Source organism: Hemicordylus capensis, chromosome 1, assembly GCF_027244095.1.
Source record: "Hemicordylus capensis ecotype Gifberg chromosome 1, rHemCap1.1.pri, whole genome shotgun sequence".
NCBI lineage: Eukaryota > Metazoa > Chordata > Lepidosauria > Squamata > Cordylidae > Hemicordylus > Hemicordylus capensis.
In genome coordinates this window covers 88,773,051-88,798,644 of record NC_069657.1, presented here as the reverse complement: position 1 = coordinate 88,798,644, position 25,594 = coordinate 88,773,051, and the positions used below count along the sequence as shown (strand labels likewise).

General features: G+C 42.5%; 1 protein-coding gene across 2 annotated transcripts in view; it reads left to right on the top strand.

Annotated features, from left to right (window-relative positions):
- The window catches only part of ALKBH3 (alkB homolog 3, alpha-ketoglutarate dependent dioxygenase), a 36,255-nt gene extending 11,346 nt beyond the window's left edge, over positions 1 to 24,909 (top strand). For both annotated transcript variants that reach the window (XM_053283094.1, XM_053283095.1), the window contains exons 8-10: positions 1,292 to 1,501; positions 21,579 to 21,677; positions 22,689 to 24,909. In XM_053283094.1, the coding sequence (XP_053139069.1) occupies positions 1,292 to 1,501; positions 21,579 to 21,677; positions 22,689 to 22,781 (402 nt within the window). In that variant the 3' untranslated portion in view covers positions 22,782 to 24,909. The remainder of the gene's footprint in view (positions 1 to 1,291; positions 1,502 to 21,578; positions 21,678 to 22,688) is intronic.
- Positions 24,910 to 25,594: the final 685 nt, after the last annotated feature.

Sequence of the window (25,594 nt, the reverse complement as noted above, 5' to 3'; positions counted from 1 at the left end):
TTGAAACTATGGGTCCATTGACAGGGAGAATACATCCACAAGTAACTAATAATATTTTTAATTTCAATTTAATAATGTGCTAAACATTGACTTTGGCCCCTGTACTCCAAGTTGTGGATGGTTCCGGCCTTCCAGGGCATTTGAGTTGTGCAGCCCTGTTCCAGAGACTGAGAGACTTCTACTTCACTATACGAAGCTGATGTGTGTGTGTGCACATTCTATTTACAAATGTACTGAATCTAACTCATCCTACTATTTTTATTGAAAGCAATACTAAAAGGATTGGCGGTAGACGCACACAACGTAACAGCATCTTCCTTTCTTCTTTGGGTGTGTCCACGCTGGCAGTTTTTTCCAAGCAATGTTTGTACAAATGGGTATTGCTGTTAGCACTGCACCCTGTGTTCTCAGCTGTTGTTGCTTTAAAGCAACAACTTTAAACTTCTGCTTTTTGAGTGAAAAACATCAAGGGGGGTATAAACCTTTTTGCTTTTGGTCTGGACAGAAATCTCATCTTGCCTCTCTTCATAGCCAAGTTACTCCTTGTGTTGGAGCAATTCTTTCTTTCTTAAAAATTTTCACAACTACACTTGCATTTTGCATTCATTGTAGAACACCTAGTGCCAGCCTAGATATGCCTTTAGCTTGTATGTGTAGAACTCATGAGCCTTTCTGCAGCCATGAGTTCCTCTAGCTGTGTTTTGTCTCTGTGCTTCTCCTTGACTATTTGACCATATTAGCTGTGGTGGCAATTTTATAAGGAGTGGCATAGCTTTGAGAGATGAAATATTAAGAACATGAGAAGCTGCCTTATACCTAGTCAGTCTATTGGTCCATCTAGATCATTATTGTCTACACTGGCTGGCAGCAACTCTTCAAGGTGTCAGGCAGGAGTCTTTCTCAACCCTACCTGGAGATGCTGCCAGGGATTGAACCTGGAGCCTTCTGCATAAAACGGAATGCTCTGCCACTGAGCTACAGCCCCACCTCTGGGCATGCTTTAGTGTCAGTGTAATGGGTGTGAACAGAGACTATACTTAAAATGAGACATGGGCAATATGAACTTCTTAGAGGCAATTTCCAAGAAATATTTCAGTATTCAGTGTTGGTGGCTAAAACCTTACAGGGATCAGTTGACTATTGACCCATTTCTGATTCCTAAAATGGTCTCTCTGATACTTTGCATTTTCCCCATCATGCCCACATCCCTCTGAATTATGTTCTGAGTTATGTCCCTCTGAGTTATGTTCCTCTCTAGGAAGAATTAACCTGCCTGCTCTTCTGTTTTTAGTGGCATCCTCTGCTGGCCATGCTGAAGGATCGCATTGAAGACTTCACAAAAAACACCTTCAACTCCCTACTTTGCAACCTGTATCGAAATGAAAAGGACAGTGTTGACTGGCATAGTGATGACGAGCCTCCCCTGGGAAGAAACCCTGTCATTGCTTCACTTAGCTTTGGTGCTACTCGGGTGTTTGAGATGAGGAAGAAGCCCTTACCTGTAAGTGTGTGGCTTTTCTATACTGTAGAGAACTGTGTGAGGATCCAGTTGCCGTGTATTTGGTGATCTTATAAAAGGTCTCTTATGAAATGTGCGATGTGTTTGGTGATCCTAAACTGCATTAATATTATGGTCCCTTCTTTCCTGCATACCTGTTACAGGCAGTAAACAGCCGCTGCACCACAGCAGCTCTTAAACCAGTTTGTAGTATTGGTAAGGAATTGGGGAGGGGTTATTGAGGATTCTTGCAACCCTTACCAGGTTTGGTAGAGATGCATTGATAATGGGTGTCTGTGTGATACAAGCATCCCTATTGTGAGTCTTGAGAGTGGTGAATAGAAATTTTAGCAAGTGATGTCTTGTCTTGTGTTTGGGGCATCAAGCAGCTTCTATTGTTAGCTCTAAAACTCCCAGTGCCAGCTGCATACTGTGGTTACTAGTCTACCTAATAAAGCAGATGACCTCTCAATGACCGCCTGCTGTGACCAGTTAGCAAGGTACTTTCATCTGTCTCTCACCCCATTTGACTTGGATGCTATATAAAATATAATAGGGTGTCCAATGCTGGTGTTTGTCCAGCTTGACTGGATCAGTTTCAGTTGGTATCTCCTGAGGATGCTGAAAGTATTATTGGAGATGTTCATCTGTCTAGCCATCTTCTCAACCCTTTCCTATCATGGCTGCTTAAATACAGCCATGAGAGATGCCTTACTAACCAAGGGAGTCCTGTTGTTGGTTCTAAAGTAAGCTGTCATTTATCAGATTATTTTAAAAAATTCTTCCGATGAAAATGGATTGAATAATTGCGCCAGTCTCTTATCTTCCATTTTTGAGAGAGGTAACCAAGTTGGTGGTGTCAGAGCAATTCCAGGCTGTCCTGATTAGAGTAGATTATGTGGACGTGTATCAGTTGGATTTTAGGTCCGAAACAACCTTGGTTGCCCCTGTTTTATCTACAGTAGAATAGGGAAGCATGTTCTGTTGATCTTTCTAGACTTTCCAGTGACTTTTGATGCATTGTAAAGACCTAAACAGCTTGGATTCTGCATGTCTAAAGGAGTGGCTTTTCTTATATAATTCTGCTGGTTCACAACAAAAGTCAGTGGAGGAAGCCCTGCTTTGAGTTCCTCATCTGAAGGTGGATTGATGAGAACTTGAAGCAGGGCACTCCCAGTAATGGCACCAACCCTGTGGAACGCACTGTCTAGAGAGGCCCATCTAGTCCTCTAGCAGTCTGCCATCTTTGTATGCTTTCCCTGCCTTGTAAAAGCTTGCAGCATAATCAAAAGCATCTCTTTAAAAGCAAGTTCAATTGGATTCTTAAGACGTATTCATTGTTTATCTGTCCTATTTCTATACCTCCTGATATATGTATCTCTAGTATTTATTATTAACATCATCATCATCATTATTATTATTACATTTATATCCCACTCTTCCTCCAAGGAGCCCAGAGCAGTGTACTACATACTTGAGTTTCTCTTTCACAACAACCCTGTGAAGTAGGTTAGGCTAAGAGAGAAGTGACTCACCCAGAATCACCCAGCTAGTTTTCATGGCTGAATGGGGATTTGAACTCGGGTCTCCCCGGTCCTAGTCCAGCACTCTAACCACTACACCACGCTGGCTTGTAGTACACCTAGCAGTACACCTAGTAGCAGGTGTTTGTAGGATTGCACCCTTAGTATATTATGTAGTTTTCTGTGGTATCTTTTTAAAGGAATGAGAGAGTGGGAATGTGTTTGCTCCTTTCCAAATCTTTGTTTTGCATTTTCTCATATTCACAACTTTGTGGGATTCCACTTCAGCCTAATATATAATTATACCTTTTGTATATCTCCACAAAGCCATCTCTGCATGCCCTGTTATTGAGCTTTGAAGCATTTGTCTATTGACAAAGAAGGGTGCAATCTTTGCATAAACGTGTGCAATGGGTTCCTTTTTGCTTTGGAGATCTCCCCACCCCACCCCCGCTTCAAATGATGTTGCATAACAATCTCCTAGACAATCTGTTCTGGTATGCCTCATTTCTCCAGTACCCTGGCCTTCAGGCTACTGACCAGCAGAGTCTGCTGGTCTGCAGAATACTTGTTTTGTTTCGTAGGCCTGTCTTTGCTGACAGCGTCCGTTTTACTGGAAAAGTACTGGAACTGTGTAAATCCTAGAAGCTGGTCACAATGGCTTCCTCACAACTACTGCTATTACTTTATGAGATCTACTGCCTGAGTGTGCAATTCATTCTGACTGGTAGCTAGTCAGTGACATTGGTTCCCTGAGAAACATAGGAACATAGGAAACTGCCATATATTGAGTCAGACCATTGGTCTATCTAGCTCAGTATTGTCTTCACAGACTGGCAGCGGCTTCTCCAAGATTGCAGGCAGGAATCTCTCTCAGCCCTATCTTGGAGAAGCCAGGGAGGGAACTTGAAACCTTCTGCTCTTCCCAGAGCGGCTCCATCCCCTGAGGGGAATATCTTGCAGTGCTCACACATCAAGTCTCCCATTCAGATGCAACCAGGGCAGACCCTGCTTACCTATGGGGACAAGTCGTGCTTGCTACCACAAGACCAGCTCTCCTCCCTTCTGCTTCAAGAAGCTTGAACTATAACGTTATAATAGGACTACAGCTGTGTGTGTGTCCCCTAAGTGTGTGCATTGGTGAAGGCTGCAATTAAGGTTGCAAAAGAGGTCTTCAGTATATATTAAATTAATCTGAGCCTCTTGCTTCAAAACTTTCCATACTTGGGGCTCTACTTAAAAGACTTTCAGATATCTGTTTGGAAAATGTATGCAGCTGCCTTTTGAGTTTGAAGTAGGTACTCTTTCACCATTCTGAAGGCAAGCAATGCTGTTTATATTTACAGTTGAAAGTGAGCAGTGCCTCAGACACTGCAGGGTCAACACTGCTTTGGAGAAAGTGTTCACATCAGTTTTCTCTCTAACAGGGATTCCCAGATGTTGTTGACTACAACTCCCACAACCCCTTGCTGCAGTGACCTTTGCTTGGACATTTTGGGAGTTGTAGTCAACAACATCTGGGAATCCCTGTTAGAGGGAACACTGGTTCACATTTTTTAGAAGTAACACTGGAATACTGAAGGTTGTTGTACTAGAAGCGCAGAAGTGTGTATAATCGACATTGCCCAGCCAGTGTGAAACACTTTAAGTCCTGTGCCCTACTTATGGGTTTCCCAGAAGCATTTGGCTGGCCACTGTGGGATATGGGATGCTAGACTAGATGGTCTATTCTGATCTATTCCAAAAAGGCTACTCTTACATTACATTCTTATTTATTTCAGCAGGAATATTAATCTCTGCTTAATTCTCTCCTGTAGAAGTCAATGATACTCTAAAGCCAGTTTGGTCAGAAGGTAGATAATGAACCACCTAGTTTGATCATTAGATTCATGCAAAGGATGCTGGACTGAGGGCATGTATGTTCAGGAAGAATGCATCCACAGAATCAGTTAACACTGATGCTGATGTAAAAGATTGTGATGGTTCACTCATGCTTTGTAAACTTAGGACCTACAAAAGTCATGCAAAACTGAAGCAAATCCACATCTGCTTTAAAGTGCTTAGCACTGGATTATGCTGATGTCCCCAGTGTCACTTATCCAGAAGAGCTACTTCTTATGGCATTCTTGGTCATTCCAGATAGCTGTCTAATGCAGAGAGCAATGGGTAACCATATCCTAAAGACGACTGAGGATATGTTGTGGGCGTTCCTGGGTTTCATGCCCAGGTAGAGTGGAGGGCCACTCATGTCTTTAACAGCAACACATTGCTCTCCCTGCTACCCAGTTCTTTTGCAAACAGTTTTTGATACTATCTGTGGAGGATCCTTATCTTTCTGAAGCTCCATTAGTACTTTTATCCTTTTATTCAAATTCTATTTTCTGTTCTGCCACACTAACTCAATAGCTGGGTAAAGTATTAGGCATGTAGGAGAACCCAATCAGGAGATTATGAGAAGAGTTAAAAGGTTTAACCGGGGGTTCTTAGTAGTTCAAAAATGAATGTGGTTACAGGTTTGGATTAAATGATCTCTTTTTACTTACTTATTGAAGTAGTCTATCTGAATTTGCTTACTCCCATCATCAGAACCTGAAACGTTTTTTGTTTTTTTAAAATTTCTAGAATCCCCTCATACCTACTGATAGCAGTAGGCTTGGCTGTAAAACACTCTTTAAATAGTTGCTTTGTATTGTATGTTGTTATGTGTTATCCGTGAAGTAGGCTCAGGCACTCTGAAGTGACTGGCCAACATCCTGACTAACAAAGTGCCAGTGCTGCATGAGAAATGGTGCTGCTGCTACTGAATTTTGGACTATCGCAGCACCAGGGACATGGGGCGTCAGGGAAGGATAAACTTCAATGACATTCCCTTTCCCTGGAAGCCTTCTGGGCCAACTGAAAATTGTCACTCACTCTGAGGCTATGTGACCCTCAAGGACACATTTTTGGGTGGCACAGAATGCTTCCAGGGGAAGGTGAGGCTGTTCATATGTGCACTGTTGCTGTCATAGTCTGGAATTAAGTAGCAGTGCCTTTACTTCTCATGTAGCATTTGGATAGCATTTTGTCCACTGTCTATCCCTCAGGAAGTTACTCTGAAGAGGCGTCTTCTCTTTTCTTCTTCTTCCTCCTCCTTACTTCCCATGTGAAAGCAGTTCTCTCTTTGGGATATTTGGCCACACAGTTTCAGTTCTTTTTTCTTTTAGCCTTGCCTCTTAGACTGCTCTTTTCTGTCAGTTCATAGCTGGCCTCTGCGCAACTTCGTCCACTGTCATTCCCAGCTGCATGCTCTTTCCCTCTTTCTCCATCTCTCTTTCAACCCAACACAGCAATCGAGCCATGCCCCTTAGCAACTGAACCTTCTTAGCAACCATAACAAACACATTAACCCTTTGTTTAACACATCTTCTGTGACTGTTCACACTCCCCCAATATTCCAAAATAGCTGGCCATGTACTAAGTCTCTGAGCCCTGTCTTTATGTATCTGGACAGTAGTGGTGCAGTTCTAATACAAGCTTTATTTTTATAGTTGAGTCCTATGCATATTTATTCAGAACTTGGGGAAACTGACTTTTTCTACTGGGGAGGTCACCGAAGCTTGGCATGGTAAAAGTAAAGTGTGCCATCGAGTCGATTTCGACTCCTGGCGCCCACAGAGCCCTGTGCACATATTCATTACTTATGCCATCATTGTGCTTCAGCAGACTCTACAGAGCTTGGGAAAATAGGTCCCTGCCCCAAGAAACTTGCCATCCAAAATATGCCACAGAAGACACAGTGGGAAGTAGGGGTAGAGGAAGGAAGGAAACAAAATGTATGCATCAGTTAATATATTTTAAGCTTAGTTGCAGTAGACACTTGTGCCAAAGACTTCACAGAAAAGGTGGGGTTTGAGAAAGGATTTGAAGCTTGTGAGACAAAAGACATCAGCTCAAGCAGCTGCTATCTCCTCTTCTCTTCTTCGCCAGCTCTTCCCCTAAGAATATCAAAGTCTAGAACTAATCATAATAATACTGTAGCGATATACCGTTGTGTGTCCAAAAGCAGACTGAAAACAGACCAGGCAATTTTTGTGCTAATGTGCGTATTTGGCCAGCTGTACAGCCTGATTCCTTTGTCTGTACTCCAGCAAGAGGAAAGCTCTCAGAATGAGCATAAGTACGCTCCATAAGTAGGCACAAAACCAGCAAGAGGAAAGCTCTCAGAATGAGCATAAGTATGCTCCATAAGTAGGCACAAAACCAGATTTATTCAATGTTCAAAATAGGCAGACAAGTTCAAAAAGCCCAACATGTTTCAAGCCACAGATGGCTCTCCATCAGGGAACTGTATATGGAGCATAACTCACTTTAACTCTTCTTTATTCAGAATATGTATTTTCTGTACACCCTCCTTCTTCTGAATCTACTGTTGGGGTGTATTGACAGATACTTCAAAGCTTATATTTTCTTGATGCACACAGTTCCCCTGATGAAAGGCCATCTATAGCCTGAAACATGCTATTGAGCTGAACTGTCTGCTTGTTTTGAATAAATCTGTCTCTGCAGCGTCTTGGGCTGTCTCTCTTGCTGTGCTGGATACTGTGGTGTTGGTAGCATGTAAAACAACTTGTTGCTGCTCCCATCTCCTGCTCATGCCAAGGCTCTGAGCTAGAGGAGCTGCCGGTGGGGGGGGGGGGGGGGCGCTGATCAGTGAAATACACAGTGTGTTAAAGCTATCGGTGTTCATTCTCTTGGACTGAAATAGAGAAAACAAGGAGGGCTCATATTAATACAGTGTTTGGTATTGTGAAAGAAACAATATAATAGTGTAAATCGCAATGTAGAAGTGCATTTTTTAAAATGCAGTGTGCTCCTACTACTCCCTATTCACTAGGCGGTTGATAATCTGGGTTATGTTAGAAGTTAATATTAGTTAGCATTTAATTTCAATTACCCTATGTAACTCCAACTTTCACCCATGACAGAGGCTTAGGCATGCATTTTCTTCTTCCCCCTTTCCTCCCCCAGGTGCTCCTTCAAGCTGTACCTTCACAGAAATGACCATCTTCAGCATGTTTCCCTGTCTGAACTCATATATTCTGCAGTGTCCCATAGATATGTGAAAATGCCCATTGCGCTTCTTCTTTCACTTGCCCTTCATCTCAAGTGGAATGAGTTCACCCCTATATCCAGAATGCACAGTATATGCTTTACTTTGTTAGTCTGTTTTATCTAAAAGGCTGATTAAATCAGTGGGAACCTTGGAAGAACTTTAATCTACTGTAGTCAGTTCCATTTCATAAGTACGGGAAAGAAATGTATGTTTAGCCCTCAATATAAGTCATTTCAACCTCTCAAATATTTTGGGCAACAATTCCAAGGTAATGCTCTCCTTTTTAGCATATATCCTATAGTTACCCATGAATTGTTGTGTCTTTGTGGAAGAAAAAATGCCAGGGATAACTTTACATTCCAATCGTGAATTTTTTACCTTTGGGATGCAAAGGTACCCCTGCTCCATTATCATAAATGGGTGAATGCCTGCTTACAGAACTTGCCTAGGCATGTTTGACCAGAGCTTGCATATTTTAGCCCAGGGAGCATTCAAAATTCCTTCACACCTTTTCAGGTGTCCTTAGTATCCTCTTGATGGTCCCATTTCACATCCTGCTTTTGCAACATTTTTGCAAGATACCCATTTGGTGAACTTTCTGTTTCCAGGATATCACGCCATTTACCTCTACCTCACCTTTGGAGAATGAAAACATAGGACGTTATGGTCCCCCCCTCCCCGCCTTTCGCATATTAATATGAGCTTTTGTGTCTCCTTTGGTACAAGTCACAATGCATAAGGAACACAGAACAGAGATAGATCTGTAGAGCAGAAGACTTCAGGGTGTAGATGTGTGAAATACCCCATGATAGCAACAGTAGTTCTTGTTTGAGAATTGACACTGAGGATTAAGATTAGGTCTATCTGCCAATTCAAGGCAAATTTTTAACAGAGTTGTTGTTATTATTTTCAAGTAGTAACACCCAGGAGCTATATTTGAGTACCTTATATACAAATTTTGAAAACTTTGATATTCTGACTACCCTGAAATTGATATTCTGAATACCCTACAATTTCCCAAAAGCCACCACTTCCTTATGCCAGGGGCTTTGCAAGCGGAGTCTTCAGGAGCTTCTGTTGGAAAGTATATGCTTGCAAAATGAGCCAACAAAGAAGTGTTTGTGATCTTTTTAATGCATTGCACACTCTTCCTTTCTTCCAGCAAAGGAGAACCTATAACATTAATCCACTTGGGACCTGATTGTTGTCGTGCTGTTGTACATTATTGGAACATAATGTGTCTACAGTCTGTACAGTGAACATTGTCATTTACACAGTAGTACACTTCTTATCAGTACTTTGCAATTGAGGGGCCTGTAAACAGATTCACATTTAAAATGAATGAACGTATAGTCATCCATACAAAAACATGTGCATGTCTATAGACACCTGTATGTATGTACAATACAAGTATGGACTAGTTTTGGAATCTCTTAACAAGATGATAATGATAATTAATGTAGCGGATTGTGGGTACTGGGAGATTCCTTTCCTAACTCCTTCCAGGTTATTGGATAATCTTCCTGACCAGTCTAAACCAGTTCTGCAAGAGAAGGAGACTTTAGTGCTGCCATCCCCTTCCTCTGCTTGAGAAGCAGACCAGCTGGCTTAAAAATCTTTAACTTTCCAAACCCAGAAAGTTAAGAAAAAGACTCTGGTAAACCCAGAGTCTTTTCGTAGTCCAAAACGCGGCCACCAAGGACTCTTAACACTTGCCTAGAACTGGACCATTGGATTGAGTGCTTTAGACCCTCTATAGCTGGGCACTGCAAAATGGACAATGCAAAAATCTTCTCCCCCTTTCTGCCAGCAAGCAAGACTAAAGAAAAACCTTTTCCTCCCATGCATTTTGCACACACGTGGAGTTAATTATTTATTGGCAAAGTTTGCCTTGAGATGTGTTCTGCACCAGAGAAATTCCCCTTCTCTCCTCTCCTCCTGGAGAGGAGAGCTGGTCTTGTGGCAGCAAGTATGACTAGTCCCCTTAGCTAAGCAGGGTCTGTCCTGGTTGCATATGAATGGGAGACTAGAAGTTTGAGCACAGTAAGATATTCCCCTCAGGGGTTGGAGCTGCTCTGGGAAGAGCAGAAGGTTTCAAGTTCCCTCCCTGGCTTCTCCAAGATACGGCTGAGAGAGATTCCTGCCTGCAACCTTGGAGAAGCTGCTGCCAGTCTGTGAAGACAATACTGAGCTAGATAGACCAATGGTTTGACAGTATATGGCAGCTTCCTATGTTCCTGTTGAGTTAATAACCAACCCGCCTAGACTTGTAAAAAGAACAGAGAGAGAAAAACTTTTATTCAGTTACTACAGACTGGTTCTGTCTGAGGCCTTTAGATTTTTAGAAACACTTCAAAAATAATTCATTGGTTACAAGAATACTTCAAAAGCGCCTTGATGATGCTGGGGTGGCACACTTTAAAATTTAGTTAATTAGTTTCAAATAACAGATATTTAGGAAATGCAAAGCACACACACAATTCAAAATAAATTTCCTGACGTAAAGTCTGGCTTCACAAACTGTTCCCTAAGCTGGGTTCCTGAAGCCACAAAGTCCTGGCTTCCCCTTTCCTTGACTCACAACTCCTGATGAGAATCACGCCTTCTGCAGATCTCTCACACCGAGAGATTATCCTGAAGCCTGTGCAGAGGCTAGCTAAGCAGTGGAGGTGGGGCATCCTCCCTTTGGGATAGTGGGTGAGCCTCTGCCACTTTGGCTTCCATCAACAAAGGACTGTTATCCTAAGGCCATTTGATATATTAGTGGGCATACAATATGAACCCTATAACATGCAAGAGAAACTTTGTTTTGTTTTTGTTTTGTTTTGTTATGTATGTATTTACTTACTTGTTTGTTTGTTTGTTTAACATACTTTTATACCACCCAAAACTTACATCTCTGGGCGGTTTACAACAGAACACAATAAATGTCAACAAAAATTAAAAAATTAGTTGTTATTATTACATTTATATCCCGCTCTTCCTCCAAGGAGCCCAGAGCGGTGTACTACACACTTGAGGGTCTCCTCACAACAACCCTGTGAAGTAGGTTAGGCTGAGAGAGAAGTGAATGGCCCAGAGTCACCCAGCTAGTATCAGGGCTGAATGGGGATTTGAACTCAGGTCTCCCCGGTCCTGGTCCAGCACTCTAACCACTACACCACGCTGGCTCTCATAGATAAATGACAAGATAAATCTCAAGATAAATGACAGCAGAAAATTAAAACATTAGAACAATTTAAAGTTTTTAAAACAACGTTAAAACTATTAAAACAGTATTTAATTAAAAGCCTGGGTGAACGGATGCATCTTTAAAGATTTTTTAAGAAATTGTCAGAGATGGGGAGGCTCTTGGCATGTGGGCCAGACTCTCGTGTCTTAATAAAGGATCTTGGCAGTTAGGGCTAACCTGTGCATAGACGTGAGTGATACAAATGGGGACAACAAGCTTCTAATGCAAAATATTCAATGTTTATTAAAAAGCAATCAAAATATACAATCTAATTAGGGAATTGGCAGGATAAATCATTTACTTGGGGAATCTGGTAAACGAGAGTCACTTGCAAGATTGCCAAGGCAATAAAACAATACTTTCAGCTATAGCAATGTAAATGAATGGGGAAACCATAGAGTTCTGGGAGGTGTGACTACTAGGTAGTCTACTTGATGTTAGAGCTAATTGCTAGCTTTCAAGGCTACTTGGGGATGATCTGTGAGACAGGCGCGGGGGGGGGGGTTAATTGAAAAGAAAAACAGAAGACCAGAGGAGCAAATTGATGGAGGGCATAAGCAAAACATGATAATGCACTGCCATAGACCAGGTGGCTTAAATCTGCAACATTGGAGCACCAGTTCATGGGGAAGCGGGCATTCTAAGCCTAGAGATGAGACGAACACGAGAGGGCAATTCTCCTAGATTGGTCGCTATGATATAGGAGGTTAGTGGAGGAAGAGAGGAGGGAAATTTCGGATAGCTTAGGTAACTTTTAGTGTAGCTGGAGAAACTGTTCATGAATAAGGATCTCCACTATGCTTGCTGAGGTAGAGCACGCAGCAGGGGCGTAACAAGGCTGGAGTGGGCCTAGAGACAAAATTTTTAAATAGGCCCCCCCCCACACACACACACTTCAGAATATATAGTCATGTGGCTTGCCTCTGGGGGGCCCCTCGAGGCGTGGGGGCCCCCAGGCAGCTGCCTCCCCTTGCCTAATTGTAGTTACGCCCCTGGCACACAGATTGCATTTGGTTCCCATGCAGACCTAAAGTTTATATTGCAGCGCCATGCCTCCTCACACAAGTAAAACTAAGGGGTCCCTGGCTGGTGACTCAGATTTTACCAGTAAACAATAGAAAAGAGACAGGAGGATAGGGGAGAAGGAATCCCTTTTTTAAAGCTGGCAACTGAAGGGAGGGGGGATATCTACCTTTCCTGTCTGCGTAGCCTTTCTGGGCTGAAACAGCTTAGTTGGAGATCTGTTTGGCAAGGGGAAGCTCCAGGGAGCTAGGTTTGAAACTCGTGCAGGAGAAAAAGACCCCAAAATAATGAAATGGGCTCTTTTGAGCCAGAGATTCTCAGGGTTGGGAATCTCTGGGACCCATCCACCAAACACATGCTCTATCTGGGCTTTAAAATGCGGTGGATGGTCAAAGTAATAAAGTTCAGCACAGCCTCAATCCTGGGAAACAGCTTCATGAATGTTGTGTTCATAGACGAATGTTGAATAGATAGGGCAGCTTCACAAATTGTACAAAATACTAGTTCTAAGTGTGGGGGTGGGGGGAGGTTCTACCTTCAAATAGAGTAGATATAACAGAAGAATTGGATGCAGCCCACCTTGCTTTCTATTCAAAGGGGGTGGAGCAAGGGGAACAATCTATTATTCCTGAGGGTTAGCAATGAAGCTATCTTTCTGGCTTTGCGCTTGAGCCTATAGTTTTGGAGACTTGGGTGAACTGAATCACTGAAGTGGTTGGAGCAGTCTAGGGTGGTTAGAGGATTTGATTAAATCACTGGTTCCTAGTCCTCAAGGCTTGAGGCTCTAGTTAATTCAATTATTAGGATATATCATTCTGTGAGTGTGAGTGAGAGAGAAATTGCTCTGGTTGAGGAATTTCTTTTCTGTGTCTACATCTAATTGACCAAGTGCATTTTAGCATAGGCATACCAAACGTAGTTGCTGTAGATCATTTCCTTTGGGATCTTAGAGAGGAGAGCTGGTCTTGTGGTAGCAAGCATGACTTGTCCCCTTAGCTAAGCAGGGTCCACCCTGGTTGCTTATGAATGGGAGACTTGATGTGTGAACACTGTAAGATGTTCCCCTTAGGGGGATGGAGCTGCTCTGGGAAGAGCAGAAGGTTCCAAGTTCCCTCCCTGGCATCTCCAAGAAAGGGCTGAGAGAGATTCCTGCCTGCAAACCTGGAGAAGCTGCTGCCAGTCTGTGTAGACAATACTGAGCTAGATGGACCTATGGTCTGACTCAGTATAAGGCAGCTTCCTATGTTCCGATCTTCCCAGGTAACTGATCTCTCAAAGACGTGTTCAGCCTTTTTTTTTAATCAAGCAAGGTATGAGGAGCAATGGGGCTCATCTTCTCCTACATTCCAGTTCAAACTGTTCTTTTTCTCTTTGGTCTCTGTACTATCAATCTGGACCCAAAAGTCCTGGTTCTGCCTGGGAGACCCACAAGCATGTAGTTTGTGCTGGAAATGGGAGTTACTCCTAACACTTCACTTGCAGGTAGATGCTGCTGGATTTCAGAATCACCCTGCAGCTTGTGTACATGTGCACGCACACACTGTATGTTCAGCTCAAACATGGTGTGGGTTCATCCTGTACATCAATAATGTGGACACTGTGACTAACTTTATATAATGTGAAAAGCAACCCCTAGTTTCAGAAGGAACCTGGCATATATGGTACATCTTGGTTTAATTGCGTGGTGGCGCAGTGGTAAAACTGCCGCCCTGTAACCAGAAGGTTACAAGTTCAATCCTGACCAGGGGCTCAAGGTTGACTCAGCCTTCCATCCTTCCGAGGTCGGTAAAATGAGTACCCAGAATGTTGGGGGCAATATGCTAAATCATTGTAAACCGCTTAGAGAGCTTTGGCTATAGAGCAGTATATAAATGTAAGTGCTATTGCTATTGCTAAGTGCTAATTGGTAGGTCCTAGGTTTTGCAGAACATCCCTGCTCCACCAAAGATGACTTACTGCAGAGCCCTGCATTTGCTTGAGGAATTAGTTCAATGCAGGTAACCTGCTAGCTTTAAATCTACACTGCTGTGTAAGCTGCAAAACTGAACTGTAATAGCTAGTTGACAAGCAACAGTTCTGCTGCGTAACTTGTAACCAAGGAGACTGAAAGCTTAGGGAGTGGGGATGGAAGGAAGAAGAGTGTGTGCGGCGGGAGAATGGGAATGGGATAATCGTGATGCTCTGGAGATCTGAATAACAAACAATGCAAACCCAGCCTCCAAATAAATTTCTCTCTCATATAAGACACTGAGCAACACCATACGCTTTCTTTTGACAAATGCTAAAAATTCCTCTTTATGAAGGTATAATGCAGTGCTTAGAGCAGGACTGCACAACTTCAGCCATCCACTATGTGAAACAGGATGCTAGACTAGATGGGCCTTGGGCCTGATCCAGCAAGGCTGTTCTTATGTTCTTAAGCTCAACACTCTAAGCCTGGGCTGCAGAACTTCAGACCTCCAGCTGTTGTTGGACTAGTACTCCCATAATCCCCAGTTGGCCACTGTGGGTGGAGATGATGGGAATTTTAGTCCAACAACAGCTGGAGGTCTGAAGTTCTGCAGCCCAGGCTTAGAGGGTTGCTCTTGCCCATGGCCCATCTAGTCCAGCATCCTGTTTCACACAGTGGCCCACCAGATGCCACTGGGAGCCTACAGGCAGGAGTTGAGGGCGTGCCCTCTCTCTTGCTGTTACTCCTCTACAACTGGTGTAGGGGGGTAACTTGGGTCAAGGAAACTTGGGATTCAAATCCCCACCTGGCCAAAAAGTTCATTGGATAACCTTGGGCCAATGATTGTTGCAAGAGAGTGTGTGTGTGTAGAAAACATCTTGGCAGAAGAGTGGGCTAAACAAACAAAAATGTTGCAGAGAGCTTTACTGCTTGTGCGTTGCAGAAAAAGGGACATATACTGTAGGTTCCCCTTATAGCAAGAAATGGAAGAGAGAGAAATCAGGCTTCTAGAATGCTCCCTTTGCTACATTCTCGTGCTCTGTCTGGCTAGGTAGATAAGCCAGTTTATCTGTGAGAATCCGAAATTAGAGAATGGTTTTTTAAAAATACAGCATTGAAATGAATAGGGTTTCAGTGCGTTTTATGGAATACTGCAGAGAGCAGTATTCATGATACAGGAGTTCAACAAAAAAGAGCTGCAGTAGTCAATGTGGTAATTTCAGCAGAGATGAGAGCTTCCTGGTAATGCTGCAGAAAGAACAGGCGAGCCAACTTGAGAGAAAAAGTTATTTTTAAAAGCTGGTATGCCTGTAAGACAAGTTACAAAGGTGCCTTAATTTAATTTAGGGGAAAGTTTGTTTAGTCAGACTTTGTGTCAGGGAAGTTATATTTCTTTGGTGTGTGTGCTTTTGCATATTCCTGATACTGTTCTATTATTGTTTACCTGTAATGTAATTGAAATAAGAAACAGTAGCCTACGCCCATCCTACCTAGGGCGTTGCAAAAGGCTATAAACATGCATTAAGGCGTAAAGCTATAAAGCGTGCATTAAGACAACCTATTTTTGTAACTTAATAAGTATTTTTAACTGTATTTAAAATCTGAGAAAGCCTCAGATGGAAGCTGTCTGTAGTAATTGAATAAAAGTTGTTGTTTTTTAGTTCTTTTCTTTTTTACAAGCCTCTCTTAGTTGGTTTTTAACTCAGGAAAAGGGGAGGTGAAGCGGGATTTTTCTCTGGTGCAAACACGTCCTCAGATGTTCAGCAGCTATCAGTTTTTTCTCATGCCGTGTAAGCTTACACAAACCTTCTGCATGTATTTGCCCAGTACCCAGTTACAGAGGGACCTTGGAATTACAATACCCAATCCACTGGTCTGATTCTTTGCAAGTTTTAGAGTGCTTGGTGGCAGCACTTTAAACCTACAGATAATACGGAATAGTTTTAGGAGAAACCTAGCCAGGCAGCTTGGCAGGGATGATTCAGCATTTCTTTCCCTCATGTGAGCTTGCTCTGAGACAAAGGCTTTAATCCACTACAGAAAGATTGCCATGTTGACTTGGTTTAGAATAGTTTACCCTGGTAGGAATGAAGGAAACAGGAATGGTGTGATACAGTTTATTAAAGAGTATATCCCGACATCTTTTGAGTAAAACTCTTCTTCAGGGAAGTGCTTTACAGGGCACACTACTTGACTTCTAAACAGTTAAGCTGTTTAGAAGTTTTACTCGAAAAATGTCGGGATCTAAAAAAACGGTATTGCACCGTTCCCATTTCCTTTCTGCCTGTCTGTTGGTGTGGTGCTTTCCCCGCCTATGTCCTTCCACCCTGGTAGGAACCATCTTAAATCATGATTTAATTGTCAAGAAAAAGCAGTTTTAATTTTTTTTTAATCCATTAATTTGGACATTTCCTAAATAAAAGTGCATACCAGCTGTCTGCATAATAATAGAAACATTTTAATTTAATATTACTCCACTCTGACTTCCTGGCTTTGCATCTCTTTGCACTCTGTCTTTACCACATTTCCTTTTTTCTCCCAAAGGGATTTTGTTTCTTCAAAATATTATCACATGGTCTCTCACAATCTGCAATCATGACAGGTTTTTGTAATAGTTGCTGGTTAGAATTGACAGGAAAAGGTGCTTCTTTTTGTGTTAGCATGCTGATTCTACTTTGTTATGTAATGAGAGACAGCGTGGTGTAGTGGCTAGAGTGCTGGACTAGAACCGGGGAGACCCGAGTTCAAATCCTCATTCAGCCATGAAACTAGCTGGGTGTCTCTGAGCTAGTCACTTCCCTCTCAGCCTAACCTACCTCACAGGGTTGTTGTGAGGAGAAACCTAAGTATGTAGTACACTGCTCTGGGCTCCTTGCAGGAAGAGTGGGATATAAAATGTAAATAATAATAATAATGGCCCTGCTCTTCTCGCTGCCACTCTCCCCCCTCCCCGTGCAAAGTTAATGAACAGATCAATGTTCTCTGTAAATGTCCATGTTCTTTCATAGGCAGAGCCTATAGGCAGAGCCTTTTCGTGTGCTGACTCCAAGCCAGCTGAAGAGATAAGATAGTTACTAGTCATAAAATGGGAGTAAAAGGTCACCCAGATGGATCAGTGGTTAACACCTGTGGTGACTTGCCAGTAGTCCCTGGTTCCCAGTATCCAGCAATAATAGAAGTACACAAACTATTTACACTGTATGACTGGCAAAGATATATTCTCCCCAGTCCTTTCTTTACAAAGAGAAGCAGCCTTCCAGAAGTCCAATTTTAATATATTAAATTGTATTTTAAAAGAGAAACTTACTGTAACGTAAAACTTAAGTTGGATTTTTAATTTTTTTATCAGCCCTGGTTTCTGGAAGGCTACATTTCAAGCATAGTAGCTGCATTTTTGCAGTAAACTGCATTGTCTGACCCAATTTTCTGTATTAACTGATATACATTTCCAATTATTTGTGCATTTCTATCATAAAATCCTATCATTTTCCCTACATCCTGCAAATGGCATGCAGATCATGTAAGCACCAGAGGAACAACATTTTTATGTTTAGAGGAGATAAGTGGTCTTTGAAATCTTTCCCAGAATTCCAGCAAAACCCACCATCGCCTCCAAAACATCCCTGTAAGCAGCCTCTATGAAGGGCTCTATGTTTACATACTGGATGTCAGTTCCAGATAGTTTTCTTATGGTACGAAACTGTGAAAACCCAAAATCCAAGTAGTTTAAATTATTGAGTGTTTCCCCCCAAAATGGCATCTTTTTGGAATGCAATTTACTAGTAATGGTATTACTAACATTGATTAATCTTTGTAAATAAGCACCATCTTTGGATGAGGACCTGGCCACTTTACTACCATTTCTTTGTACTTCACAACTGCAGAAAAATCAGGGAGAAATTAGATCTTCTAACATTCTGGATTTGCAAATGCAGTTCTCTTGCTGATAAATGGCCATTTTTCTTTGGCTACAAGCTATGTAGAATTTTATTCCAAGTATTCCTTCCCCAATCTGAATCATTCCACTCTCTGGCTGGCCACTATGGTTTCCGCTTGTCTTGAAGATGACATGAGCCTCTCATTGCTTTCTCTTCTGGGTTAGCTATTCCCCTTTGCTCTGATCCATCAGGGTAAGAATGTCCTTTCTTGACCCACTCCAGACTTATGGCCAGCTTGAGCAGGAGCTGAAATGTTTTCAAATTGCCCATTATCCACAAAGTGGTACAGCACACATGAATTTATTGTGACTTTGGAGTGTACCAGCCAAAAAATGAGAGGAGACTTCTCTGTGATCAAATGTTCCTCACTTGCAAGCGCTCACTGTCTTCATATCCAATAGATTCTTAGTAACTTGGAAGTAAACTAAACTTGGGAAAGACCCTACAGTCACAATTTGCACTGCATCTGATCACCTTTTCAAATAACCAACATTAAAGCCTGTGGGTTTGTAGCTCAGTTTTTGAAATGAAACCAACCTTCTCTAGTTCATGAGTTTTGAAGGTGTCCTCAACTTCCATCTTTTTGACAGATAAGCAATGTATAAAATATAGTGATTGAAGTTTCAGTCTTAATAGAATTGCTCCATTAAATCTCTTTAGCACCGTCTTCAGGAAAGATGTAAATGTGAAAGAAGCAGTTGGTCCCAGTAGTTGAAGGGGATGGATTGTTGGAGCTCTAAAGGTTGTGATCTTCCTCCTCATTATTTAGATCCTAAGTAAGGGCCTGTCTAGATCATAAATCCTTCTTTGCAATATACTTGTGTGAGGGCTTGGCCTCAGCTGGCCATTAGTCTAAACATCCACTGCCACCAGTATAAGATTTTTAGCATTTTTTGACTAGTTTCAATCCCAGTCACTGAACCCGCTGTCACTCAAAAACATTTCAAAAACTCAGTACTGTGGTGGATAAAGTGGGCAAGTCAGCTGGGGGGGGGGGACGACGGACGACAACAGACACACCAGTAAAATGGTGGAAAAACAAGAATAGGCTTACTACAATAAAGTCTTCAAAAAGCTAAAAAAAAGTACGGGAACAAACAGGGTGTTGGAATATTATCCACAATAGCTCTCAACAGCCAAAATGCACGGTTGGTTTGCACAGCACTTAGCTAACTATGATACATGCCTTATCAATGAAGCTTGTGGCTGTTGGTAGATAACCCCCACGCCTTGAGGATATTTTATGATGGCACTGCTTAAGGGTATGTCTCAACAGGGAGGGAAAACCAAGGCCGCAAGCCAGATGACTTAAGAGTGTAAATGGAAAATATAACACTTGTAGGCAAATCGGAACCTTTGGGGTTAAAGTAACACTTTAGCTTGTATGCGATGCGCAGGTGCAAAAGTTGTTTACTCCAGGGTATAAAAAGGGGGTGGGCTACCAGACCAGGCAAGTGGCCGCACCCAAAGTTTTTGCTAGTACTGAAATAAAGCTTTGTTTGAAACTTTGATACTGGTGTCTGGTGAGATACCTAACCAAGAGCGGATACAGGAAGTAATTTCCCTTCTAACAAGGGGGAAATACAGTTAGGCAAGAGTACAGTTTAAAAATATAAAACAAGCAAGCTTGCTTAGGCTTAGCTGGTTGTTCCAGTAGGCCTTGCTTCCTCACTGCCACTTCCCCTGCAGCTTCTACTTCCACAGAACCTACTCTGCTGGTGTTTCAGCCTTCCAGCTCACACAGCACTGTGCTCCTTAGCAGCCTCCTCTTCTCTCCAACTTTGTCTCTTTTAACCAGTTCCTTCCCCCGCTCCCCTGATGTGGATCTCTCATCATCCAGTCAGGGAGATTCTTCTCTGACAGCCAGAGCCTTCTGTCTCTGCCTGGAGACAGCCAGTCAGAACACTTCGTTACATTCCCTCCAAAACTCTGCAGCAGACAACTTGCTACCTCAGACTTGGCTGTCAATCAGAGGTTGCAACTTTATAAAACCTGCAAGGAACACATAACAAACCAAAGAAACATTCACAAAACATAAAGAGAGGGAGTTATTCCTTCACAAATTGTGTCATCCTGATCCAGTAATAGTAGCAAAACAGTCATCCCTTGCCAACCGCGGGTTTCTCAATCGCGGTTTTGAGTATACACAACTGGGGGTGCGCATGGAACCGGCTGGGCCGGTTCAGTCTAGCCCCCCATCAAACCCCCCCCCAGTCCGGTTCGCGAATTTTTTTTTATTAAGTTAATGTAAACTACCTTTAGCCCCTTCGCGGGGCTTGCTGAGGCCACGCAGGGGGTCCACGTGGGTTCCCTCTCCCCTCACTGGCCATCCTTATCACTGCCGCGGCCCGGGAATTCATTTTCTGCCCTTTCGGGCCTCCGTATGAGCGCGTTTCCCCAGAATGGAACCCTCACAGTTGGCAAGGGATGACTGTATTGGAAACATAGGAAGCTGCCTTATACCGCATCAGATTATTGGTCCATCTAGCTCAGTATTGTCTAGACTGAGTGGCAGTAGCTCTCCAAGATTTCAGATAGGAGTCTGTTCCAGCCTTACCTGAAGATATCAGGGAGTGAACTGAAGCCTTCTGCATGCAAGCATGCTCTACTACTGAACTTCGGCCATCCCTAAAGGGGAATATCTTACAGCACTCACATGTCACTCATTCAAATGCACACCAAGGTGGACCCTGTTTAGCAAAGGCTTGCTACCACAAGACCAGCTCTCCTCCCCTGTCCATATAATGAATGGTTAGAAAGCCTCTGTGTGTGTGTGTGTGTGTGTGCACGCGCGCGCACGTGAGCGTGTAATGGGACATATGTTCTATAGTGCTGAAGACTAGGGGAATACTTGGTTCAAATGTCCCAAAATTACAGGACATTTCTCTGCACACAGAGGGATTTGCCATGTTTTCCTTCCCTTTGTAAAGGCCTAGTTATTGTACTTAAGTGCTACAACAGCCAAATATTCAGCCTTAGAAATAACACTTCAAAACAAAACAAAAAAAGGATGAAGTGAGGGCCCAGCCCTTTATAGTAATTCAAGTGATTCTCATGGAGCTGCATGCCACATGTTAACTGCAAAAGCAGGGGAGACTGCTTTTTTGTTTTTGTTTCCCAGAAGCAAAATGTTACTGTTCTGAGTATTTGGGAAATGCCCCATTCCAGCTTCAGAAGTGTAGCTTGGTAAGATGAGTTGTCCTCTCCTGCTGCAGCAAGGGTTGCTAGTTTATGCTACAAAGTTGTTTGTATAACAAGGCCTTTTCTATGTACTTGCTGATACATATTCATGACACTTGCTTGACTGTTCTCATTCAGGAAGAAAATGGGGACTATACTTATGTTCAAAGAGTACGTATACCATTGGATCATGGAACCCTGCTAATGATGGAAGGAGCTACTCAAGAAGACTGGCAGGTGAGGCTCCATTTGCATTATCCATGCCTAGTTAGAGATGTGAAGGCCTGTGGCGGGGAAACTCAGGGAGACACTGTGTTTCCGGGGTTTCCCCTGCCCCAGGCCTTCACCTCTCTAGGTAGAAACAATGCTGACCCAAATGCATTCAACCCTGGTGCTTTCCCCAAAAGTGAACTTTTCCATTATTTTGGTGGGGGATTAGAGTTTAAAACCTTTGTCACTTTGAGAGTGGCACAAAAGCTACAAGGGTGGGATGAACAGCTTACCTGCAGTGGTAGCATTTTTCTTACCTTGGACTGAAAAAGCTGCTGCTTCCATGGACAGAAGCAGAACTGGAAGCACTGCTTGTCTCTCTGAAGTGTGACTCCTGTCAGCTGCCACTTTCTTTCCCATTATGCATCTGGGGAATGATACATAGCATTGCTCCCTAGTGTCTTGTAAGAAGGAACAGGATGGCCTTCAAGAGTTGGCCACCAGGGTGACAAGCAGCACTAGTAGTGTTGCTTCTAACACCTGCATAAGCTTTTTTCAATTAAAGGGGGAAACAATTGCTAATGCAGGTGAGCCACTTAGCCCCCAAATTATCAAAATATTTGCGGGGCCCTCACATGACAAAATGCCCACCTCCACTTTTACCACCTATAAGTATCTGTGGAAATTGGGAGGGGGGAGAGTTGTGGGCCAGCACTGGTAGAAACCATATATCACTTCACTGGAATTACATTGCACAGTGAACTGAAATGACCAAATAAGAATATCTGAATGAAAATAGGAGGGGCAGTTTTCAGAAAACAGGGCAAAACAATGCTGGGATTTGGCCTTCTATTGATGCTAGTATATCATAACTTAAATAAGAAGTGTAAGCTTTAACTGGTAAGAATAAACAGCCTTTTGGAAATGGTGAAGTTTATGCAAAAAAGCCAGCTAGAATTTGGTACTAGTATGTTATACAACAGTTTTGTTTACATATACTATATGCTCCTTTTTGTTCTGGTTCTCTGAATGTTCTAGCATCGTGTATCCAAGGAGTACCACTCTAGGGAAGCACGGATAAATCTGACATTTAGGACAATGTATCCAGACTCCACAGCAATGAACACATGAATGAAGACATTTATGGTACTTTAGCTGCTGAGCCCACAAGCTAATGCTGGTTTGAGGGGAACCAGCCCTGTTGGATTTAGAGTATTGGTGCTCAGTGTCTGAAGGAAAGAAGAGAGAGACTGCTATAATGGAAGTCTGCAAGTATACAAGAATGAGCAATGCCTTTTTTCTTTAAGATTGTTTGCAAATGTGTAATGCTATGTTTTGCTGAAAAGCAGCAAATTTCAGTGTAACTGTTTGAATCAAAGATCTGAGGATTTGCTAATCTGTTAACACCACCTTTCACTAGTTTTACCCAAGAGGGTTTTGCTGGCAGAGAAGAATGACTGCATTCTTTTTTGTTTATATTCTGCTACATAAAATTGCATTTGTCTTTTTATTTACGAATCAGAATATTGCCATTTAATCCCTGGGGAACTCTCCTAACACAGCCTGCAGCAGCATATATAAGTCCAGCTCAGATTAGAGTTACTAACAAAAGTGCAAATGAACATAAGGAGGACACACAAACTGAGGTAAAGGAGAGTCACAATATGAAGTGACCTGCCAGCAATTAATAAGTCAGAAACAATCCCTGTCTTCAGAGCCCCATGCTTTAGCCATGGGTGCTCTCTTGTGTTACTGATTTAGTACAGCCTTGAACAATATCTGCAAAACCTAGAAAAACTCTGTTGTTGGGAAAGTAAAGGCCTAAAGCAATTGGCCATTACCCTACACCCTGAATATCTCAAATAGACTCCTATGTCCATCTTATTGAGGTTTTTGGGAGACGGGGAATGAATAGTTCTTCATACTGTGCTCTCAGGAGCAGAATTTGGGCCCTTAAGATTGGTGCATTTCTCCAAAGGATCACACACTATCTGTAATAAGCTCCACCAGTCTCTGGCCAAATTGCATAGAGTTATTGCCTCTTAAAAAATTAGTCTTTCCCAAGTTGGTGACCCACAGTCCCTGGCTGCTGTCCTAACATGGCTTTCCAGTTGATGAGCTTGTATAATGTTACGAATACGTATTCTCAAAATGAATTGCATTAATTCAACCTACTCCAGACAACATATCCATACCACCAAGGCTTTGTTTTTACTACCACTGCATGTATCAATTTGTTGCAAGTGGTAGTTCACCAGATTTATCTCGCATAAGATGTGGAATACATCTGGTGAGTTATTGACAATAACTGAAGGTCTTCTATAAACTAGGTAGACCTTAAACTGGGTTAGACTAAAAGCCAGTTAGACTAGGTCCTTTATAAACTAGTACATAACCAAACAAGTGTTTTCTCACTGACTCCCAACAGGTAAGTTCACAAGCAGTGAAAGAAACTTATCAGTTTCCATCCTTTTGAGTCAATCCTTAGAAAAAGCCAGCCCCTTCCACACTGCTGCTCCTCTTCTGGACTCTGTGCCCTCCTGCACCACTCTGCAGCTATTTCTGGCCCAAAGCACTCTAAGGCTCTGTGCATGGAAACAGACTTCTTGTGTTGTGGTCTGCTGCCAAACATCTGGGCAAGAAACTTGATCCCCCTTTACTGCTCTCTGTATCAATACCCACTCACTGGCTCAGAATTTCTTTTATCTTATTCAAATGCTAGCTCTTGCCTGAAGCAGACTAAGGTACTGTGCATGGACATGCTTGTTATAATTGCATCTTCATGTGTTGATTACATAAATCTGCCCTGACCGGAGATTGGCCAATCTGCAGACTCCAAACATTTTATTTCAAACAGTATTTGCAGCTGTTGCCATGGCAAGTTCTTAACAAAACTTTGTTGACAGTGGTTTGAAAGAATCCTTCCATAAATCACACTGTCCAACTGCTGGACCAATTGCACATGATTGTGCTAGGGTGAATGTTCTAACTGCGAAAATAAAAGAGTTGGTTGTCTATGGGTATTTCTACAAGGAGCTTGATGAGAGAGAAAAATCGGAGAAGTGCAGCTAGCATTGGTTCAACATGAAAGTCTTTTAGTGCTGTGGGCATGTTGCTGAGGTTTCATACAGCATTCATTGTAGCACATCATCAGGCAGTGATGCCTTTCTCGGTGGCCCAGATCCTTCTGTAATATTTACTAGTAAGTAAGTGCCATTTAGCAGAGATCTCGAGCAACATTAAAGTTTTCTCCTTTGTGGCTTCTGCCTGTTTTATTGCTTTTTGTCCAGTGTGAATTTCAGGAGCATTTGTGATGAATTACCCCTATAGTTTCTGATCCCTCAGGGTGGAAAGGGGCAATTCAGTTACTGATTTCCTTTCATTTACTTCTGGAGTTTTATTATTAGTGCTGTTTTGCTGTGGGAGAAAGGAAGTGGGGAGGAGAGACAGTAGAAGGAAACCAGGAAGCAACTAAGGAGCAATTTATCTCTATCCCTTATCTGAACAAGAAGCAATAAGCCAGGCATAATCTCTAAACAGGAAGCACTTGATTCAAGGTACAGTAGCCCTGAAAAATCTCTAGTGGTTTGACTGCTGTACTTGACAGGCTGGAGCTGCAGTTTCATTGAATAGCAACCATTTTTAAAAGTCTCAAAGCAGGTCTGAAAACACACATAGCCCTGGAGGGCAACAGATTGAGCTTAGTCAGTTTTGTATGTATTTCTCCAAATAAGGATGACAATTCAAGAGAAAAAGGGGATGGAAGCAGCCTCTTTAAGGGTGTGAGGGAAGGTGCAAGTAAGGCTAGCTAGTGATCATCCAAGCACTCTAAGTGTGTGTCATTGTTCATTGTCTCAAATGTCACAACATATTATTTGGTTGCACACCACAACTATTCTGTCTGCTCAAAGTGTATAGTACTTGTTTAGCCCTTCAACCAGGAA